Here is a 7817-nt window from a genome sequence, read left to right as displayed (position 1 = left end):
ATAAAACTGGCCGAGCTAAATCTTTTACAAGCAGAGAATAATAATGAAACCCAAGTTATTTGCATTTGTACTTAATTCAGAGGCTGCGGAGTGCTGGAGTTTTGACAGGAAGGTGATTTCCAGTGTGTTCTCTGGCAGTTTTTTAAACCTGTCACAACCTATTAAAATCCACACCCGAGCTCCATCTGTGTAGCTGCGGACCAAACCGTGCAGCCTCGTTCTTTCCTGTCACTTGTACCCGTTCCAACTTCACTACGTTTTAATCGTGTAAAGCTCAGCGCGCGTTAAAGTGTCCCTCGCAGTGCAGCTCCGGCGCGATGCTCGCGAGTGGCGGGCGCCCGTCAGAGCGGGCAGGGGCGGGAGCGGCAGGCCCGGGAGCTGCGCGGCCGCGCCCGGCGGAGGGGTCCGCGCGCGCCGCCCTGCGCGCTGCGGCCGCGCCGGGGGCGGAGGGTGCCGGCCGCGCGCGCCGCCAGCCAATCGCGCGCCTCCTCCCGCCGGCGGGCGCTGCCCCCCGCGCGCGCCGCCCACCTGCTGGCGCGAGCCGCGGCCCCGCGCTGACGTCACGGCCAGATGTTCCCCAGGCCACGCCCCGCGGGGTCCGGGCGGCTCCGGGCAGCGATAACGGGGAGCGCCGGGTCCGCTGTCACAGCGCCATGGGAGCGCTGCGAGACCGCCTCGCCGGCTCATTGCCTTCTTGAGAACACGGCATTAATCCATACTCCGAGCAACAAGCTGCCACTGACAGGATCTATCTGCTGCTCTTTTTCTCTTCCATTGGACCGCCAACGCTTTTTCGATTTAGTGACAAGCTGGGTGCGATCGTCACGAACAAAGTGTGGGTTTGATGGCTGCGATATCAGCCTTTACTCCTACAAACCGATCCTAAGAAATAAGGGAGGGAAAAGTCTGCTTGTGTAATATTTTTAAAAAGGGAAAGAGCGCTGTTGTGTTGGGTTTGTTTTTTCTCTTTTTGCCTTCGCCTGTTTGGATTTCTTTTTAAACTTATGAAAAATGGCAACAGCAGCATATGTGGATCATTTTGCAGCAGAGTGCCTTGTTTCTATGTCAAGTCGTGCTGTTATCCATAGTCCCAAAGGGGAGCCTGATCCCCAACCTGATGCAGCAATACTTCCTTCATCCAATGGAGAAGATAGACGGGAAGTCAGAGAAACCGGGAAAGACAATGGATCATCATTACTTGTGGTAGCTAGCATTTTAGCAGATCTGAACCAGCATGTCCCAAACTCACCTGCTCTAAGGACGGAGAAAACAGAGACGCTTGATATAACAGAACAAATACACATTTCTATTGCTCCTGAGGAGTTTGGGGAAGAAAGTCTGTCTTCAGCTGGTAAGAGCGGAGGAGAAAGAGCAGCCACACCTACTAGCCTGGCTGCAGTAACTGAGCCAAACCCCAGACAAAAGAACAAACGCATAAGAAGCTGGACTGACCCTGGATCACCCCAGAAAAAGCACAAATGCCACTATGTGGGGTGTGAAAAAGTTTATGGCAAATCTTCCCATCTTAAAGCTCATCTAAGGACCCATACAGGTTAGTTACAATCCAGCCAGAGATTTATTTGTTACAGCTTGGTAATTAAAATGAAAAACAAAACCAAACAAACTTATTTGGCCACTGTTATGGTTTCACCTCTGGAACTCAAGCTCGGGAAAACCAAACAACAACAAAAAAAAACCCCTCTGGGAATAAACCCTTTCTGGGCATAGATTCAAAGCTAATGTTGCCCTTTTTTATTAATGTCATAGGGAACGGCATACGGGTCTGTGTGGATTGTACCAAGCTGTAATTTTTAGCTGCTGGCCTTCTTGTTCTGTGTGTCTTCTACTTCCCTTTCCAGTACTTCTTACCTCCCGGTTTTTCCTACTCCGTGCTCCAGTCCCTCTCTTTATACCAGCTTATCACTTCCCATGCAAGTATTGATACTCTTGATATTATAAAATTAAATGTTCTAGAGGCACCTACATGGCTGTGTATCTGTTTCTTTCTTTAGCAGACACTTTGTGAAAGCTAGAGTAAGCAGAAGGTAGATGAGAGGCTGAACACGAGTCACAAGGAGACACACCATGAGTGAGGAGAGAGGGGGATATGGGCAGTGTCTAAAACGCTTTTGGCAGCTGGGTGGAACCAAATTCAAAAGAAAAAAAAAACATTTGAATGCAATCAGTAACTTTTACTCATCAGTGTTCAGTGCTTACTTCTTGGTGAAGGCTGAGCACTTTTTTGTTGCTACTGTAGTTTATGAGACACACCCACAGAAAATGTGGAAGTCTTGCAAGCCTTGAGAAAGTTGCACTGAAAGCGTTAGGAGTGCCATCTTGAAACAGGCCCCATGACTTGCCACACCTCACGCCTCTGCCTGGTGCTGGGAAACAGGATGGCTTCCAGTCAGAAAGGGGACACCAAAAATTGAGGAGATCAGTCTCTGCTGAAGGCACTAATCATAGCACATGTGTCGAGGCACCACACTGACTAGAGCAGACTTGTGCAAGATGTTCCACTGAGTAATTTCAGATGGCAAATTAATTTACTAAGATGTATGGTCATTTCTCTTAAAAAGGGCAGTAAGAAAGAGATCCTCAGAATTAAACATGACATAACTCCTGAGCAGTTTTAGCTCTGAAGTGTCAGCCTAACCCCTGCTGGCCTTACTTTCAGTGTGCCTTCAGCTTTTCCTGTTGCCTTCCTGAGATAAAGTAAGAGCCAGTCTAATTTGACGGTATGCTTTGCTCTCTGTGGGAGAGAAGAAAGCCCCATCAAATTTGAGCATATGGATGGACAATTCCCTGTGGCACACAGCCAAAGGAACAGCGTGTTCCTGGCACCCCAGGCAGCCTGTCCTGCTTTGCTCTGTGTAACTGCTTTTTGCCGCCTTGGGAGTTTTACAGAAAAGGTGTTTCCACTTGGCTTGCAGAGAATTGTCTCCGTTAATTTTCAGTTCTTCTGCATTCTTATAGCTGGCATTTGCCATTGTCCTGAAAGCGAAGGATAAATTTAGCAACGTTTCTGGGTTTCCAAACCAACCAGAGACCAAGAAGGGGAACTCCAGCCCCTGATAAAGAGAGGAGGGCTTGGCATGCCCGCCCTGCGGGGAGAGGAGGGAGGGCAGGGCCGGCGGGGAGTGTCGCTTCAGGCTGCCGGCAGAGCGGAGTCATTCGGGGACGCTGGCTCGCCTCCGAGTTCTCTTTTCCCTTTTTTTTTTTTTTTTTTAACTCTTCATTTCCTGTATTTTTTTCCAGGGCTGTAGGGCTCAATTAGTTATTGCTGTAGCTAATGGCACTAAGAGAGCACGTGCGTGTGTTTGAGAGCTAAAGGAAAAGCAGGGAAGGGACTGTTTTTGCCCAGGGAGTGGCAGGACCCTCAGGGACTACAGCTTCTTTGTTTTCTTTCGTCTCCAGTGTCTGTGTGGGAAGCTTTAAGCAAAGCTGCCAAGTTTCCCTCCTCACTGGCAACAGGTTTGTCTCTGTTTGGATTGAGTTTTAAACAGGCTTAAATGCCTCTTAGTGTCTTTGCAGAATATTTTCTAAGGTGTTTGATTTCTTTTCTATCTTTAAAAGAAATTGTGACAGCCTTGAAAAAAGTTTGTAAGACAATAAGAGTTAAGCTAACAGAAAAAAATTATCAGGACTGGTAAATGTTTTTTTCTTACAAAACACGTAATGGTGTTTTACTGCTTTAGAGTGAGGGCTTTGGGTCTTCTTTCTAGCCATCCTGAACTAGTTAAGTAACACATCAGTCTGCCCAGCTGTCAGATAGATGAGGTGATGGCTATCCACCTCACAGAGCAGTGGTGAAAGTGCCCCAGGTACACATGGAAGCTGCTTTAAAACAGCTATCCCAGTAAGTCCCAACCGTGTTTGCTAAGAATGGTCAAAACTTCTGCTATGGAGCAGAACGTCTTCCATGTGCTGTAAGACTAGATGAGCTGGTATTTAGGGGTGACCTGAAGGCTGAGGACAGCAGGTTAGAAGGTAACTGATGATCATGCAAGAGATACTTGAGTAGTTTATGATCTGCTTTAGAAACTTGCTTGTCCTTGTCTGCTACTTTGCTGAGAAAGTAAAGGCTTTGCTCTTCATGGTTCAGAGAGGGATAAACCAGATCCTTGAGCTTATATCGAAGAGATACAGAACCTTCCAAGTACTATTGCATCAAATCTAGCCCACATTGATAGAGACTGAGAGCTGGTACTATTTTCCACCTGTTTGGTGCTCTGTGTGAAATCCTTCTGATAATTATAGCCAGATATCAGAACTTAAATACATGAAGTAAAAACCATAGTGCAGAGGATTCTAATTCTGCTATTTAAAGCAGAAGAACCAAGATGGAAATGCCAAGAGCATTTACTTTTTGTTCTTTACTCAGTGTACAGTGTTTTTTAGTACTCCTATTAGGACAAAATGTGCTGGAGCAATTCACAGTTTCTTGTGTGCTTTTTTGGTATATTACTGGTTAACCTGTTTCAGCTTTATGAATATTTCACCTTTATTACACTGAAAACCCTTGAACCAGGCAAGAAAACTTTTCACCAAAATCTCTGTTCTCTCCACCAGCTTTCAAAGTTCCCATCCCCCTATGTTTCTTTCCATGTTTATGTTTTCCACTCTAGTCTCTCACTGAATGTCCTGGAGTTCAACATGATCATCAGCCACAAAGCCCTTGAAGTTTTAATGTTTACCAGAAGGTTATATTTAGTGTCAGTGGGTAATTGTCAAGTCCAAATACTTTTCCACTGAGGCTCCCGTGGATCTCAGAAGCTCTGTTGGGGTCCACAGAGGCAGCACCCTAATTTGTCCTAAGCTATACTGATCCCACTGATAAAAAAGGTGTCACTTATGCACATACTTTAAAAATCCTCTCCAATGAGAAAATTCCTAAACACAAAAGACTTACAAAAAATCAGATAAATAATTCACATGACAGAATTCCCCTTCGTCTAAGTAGGTTTTCAGCACAAAGGTCTGGACATTTTCTGGAGTTATTGGAAACCAGTTAGTCTCCTGATGCACCAGTGGTAGAAAGGAGACAGTACAGAGCCTAAGAACAATCTACAGGCTACAATCTTACAGAGCCATGTCCAGGACCACTGTGTTCTGAGAGGCTGTAGAGAGTCCCAGCTTATTGCATATTAATACACAGAGAAAAAACAATGGGATTTTGAGCAGGAATCACAAGTATCCTATATATTGCAGCTCCCCACAAATCATTGTGACCACTCAAGCTTTTAGCCATCTTCATTAGCACACCATCACCATCAGGAATGCAGAGAAAGCACAAAATAAACCTTCATTTAACTCCTTTGAACTGTCCTTCTAAACTTACTAGTTCTGAGCACCAAGCAGCACATCATAACACAGAAACAGCTTTTCAGTCAGTCATCAGAATTACATGAGTCTGCACAAATTAGCAGAAGCTAAGGAGGACTGGGCACAAGTCTCAGCCTGGAGTCTTAGTAATTGGTATGTGAAAACAATCTGAGAATAAAGCAATCAGACCTCCCTGTGACAAGTATGACAAAAGCATAACAATTAGGCTGGACAAACAGGAGTAGTATATGGTCTATGTTCAATCTGGTAAAGAGGGCTTTATGTAAAGTACAAATTACCCATTTTAAATAGGGGTTTGGATTTCATTTTCAGTTCTAGTAAGTCTGATTTGCTTACACTATGTTAATTCAAAACAAAACAGTAAAGCGCAGCTTCCCTTAAGTTCTGAGTCAAGATGCTGTCCATGTGTGTAGAAACCAATTAATCAATGTAAGAAGCAAGTTTTTCTATCATAAAAATAAATTTTATCTTCTGTTTTAACACCTGCCAATTACCAGAAACATAGCTAGTTAAATAAAAACCCGTGGACTAGACCTGGCTGAGGTCTCTTTACTTGTCTCTAGGCACACAGTGACTCTTGAAAGTGAATATGTGTACGTGTGTAGCAGGTGGGCAGTGTTGGTGAAGACCCAAGGCTTTGCAGGAAAAGATTACAAGAGAAGAAACCAAATCTAGGGCCTTCTGTGCCACTCAAGAGCAGTGCAAAGCAGGACTGCACACAGCTCTTGTCTACAGCAGGATGAAATGAGTGGTGCTGGTGCTTCAATCCTTCCTCCTGAGCTGCTAGTTTGGCTGCTCTGCATACCGGGACTTACGGGGGAGCTGCACTCCCTCTGAACAGGATGCCAGAGGAAATTGAAAAGGCCTTTCCCCAACACAGATTTCCCAAAGGCAAAAGGACAGACTAAATTAATTTGTCCCTCTGCATGTTGGGCCTCTTGGGTTTGATTTTTTGCGTTAAAAGTTAGAAACAACTCATAGGCTCTGTATGCTTCCTTCAGTCTCATTAGCATACACCCAGATTATCCAAAAGCTGCAAGGTGCCTCTAGGCTGTTGTGTCCATTAAGTGCCTTCCACCTCCTTAATTTGCTGAGTGCATCAAAACATTTTCTATAGGGTTTTTTTTCTGAGATGGGCCAAATGGTGGCTTCTGGACAAATTCAAATATCAGCCTCACAATACAGTTGTCTTTCCAGCCTAAGGTGTAAGCCTTCTTTCTCAATGTAAAGAACTTCAGCAGCCTGCTACTTTTTTTCTGAAATCTGATAATCTTAACTCTTTTAATAAGATTGTATTTTTAAAAACAATACAGATTTTTCAAAGCATTGTTTGTGTTTCCTCTGAAAGAGCTCTGCAACCCCTTTCTTACTTCCTTTAAGAAAATTTCAACATGTAAAAAAAAGTCAGCAGAAAACATAGAACAACTTCCCTCAAAGTCCTGCCTAAGTCCTCACCCTACAATGCAATTCTCAAGACTAAAGTTCTTATTTAAAAGTACTGATTTTAAGCCTGGATCAAACAATCTGTATTCATTGAAGAGAACAAAAAAATACATATACTCTAAGTTGTTTAATGTAAAAGTATTTGAAATAAACACAGGGCATAAACTTTTTAAAGAGTAAGAAAATTTTAAAACGTTTCAAAAGGACCTGATGTCAGGAAGAAAAGTACAGCTATTCCTACTCACTCCTTTTGCATGACTTCTTCAAGACTGAATAATAAGATTCAGTTAATTCACCTGCAAAAGAGTTAGGGTTAAATTAATTGCATGTAGAATCCAGCTGGATGACATCTGTATTTACCACACACTTGATTAATATTAGGTATTGTCAGAATCTGATGTATTGATGATTCCGAGATTGTAAAAAGTCTCTGTCTTTCTGCCCCACTGCCAAAGAAGAAGTCATCATTCATCTGTACTGATTTCAAGGTTGTTTATTCTGTTTATCTCTAACATGTTCTGCTGCCCTGCCCAGCTCTGTCCTGCAGGGCAGCGTGTGGGGCTCTGCCCTCAGGGGGACGTTACAAACATTATATACCAAAACTACATGTGCTGTATTTACAATAATGTACCAATATCCATCATCTACATTGAACAGTGTGTTCCCAACCTAAACCAATAGAAAAATGCCAACACTACAGCGAAACATGGAGGACATGAAGGAGGAGAAAAAGGACAAGACACACCCAGTTTCCTCCATCTTGTCCCCTTTGAACCCCTAATCTAGAATCCTAAAATTTCACTTTTGCACCCCTGCCACACTTAATTATTACTTATATCAAAGACTCAGAGCTTGTAATTCATCCTGTAAGATTGAAAACTCTTTTCCATGGACAGAGATCAGAGACGGTGTCTCTGGGGGCTCTGTACAGGGGGCTTCCTGGCCCCCCCTGCCAGGGTCCCAGGCCTTCCAAGGAAGCCAGAGGAAAGCCCTGGATTCCCACAAGGTATTAGGGGGAATTACCTGTC

General features: G+C 44.1%; 1 protein-coding gene across 1 annotated transcript in view; it reads left to right on the top strand.

Annotated features, from left to right (window-relative positions):
- The first annotated feature begins 565 nt into the window (after window positions 1–565).
- The window catches only part of KLF13 (KLF transcription factor 13), a 33271-nt gene continuing 26019 nt past the window's right edge, over window positions 566–7817 (top strand). Inside the window, exon 1 of the mRNA XM_021554263.3 lies at window positions 566–1552. Coding sequence (XP_021409938.1) covers window positions 1012–1552 — 541 coding nt within the window. The 5' untranslated portion in view covers window positions 566–1011. The remainder of the gene's footprint in view (window positions 1553–7817) is intronic.

This window comes from Lonchura striata, chromosome 11, assembly GCF_046129695.1.
Source record: "Lonchura striata isolate bLonStr1 chromosome 11, bLonStr1.mat, whole genome shotgun sequence".
NCBI lineage: Eukaryota > Metazoa > Chordata > Aves > Passeriformes > Estrildidae > Lonchura > Lonchura striata.
This window is presented reverse-complemented; position numbering and strand designations above follow the sequence as displayed.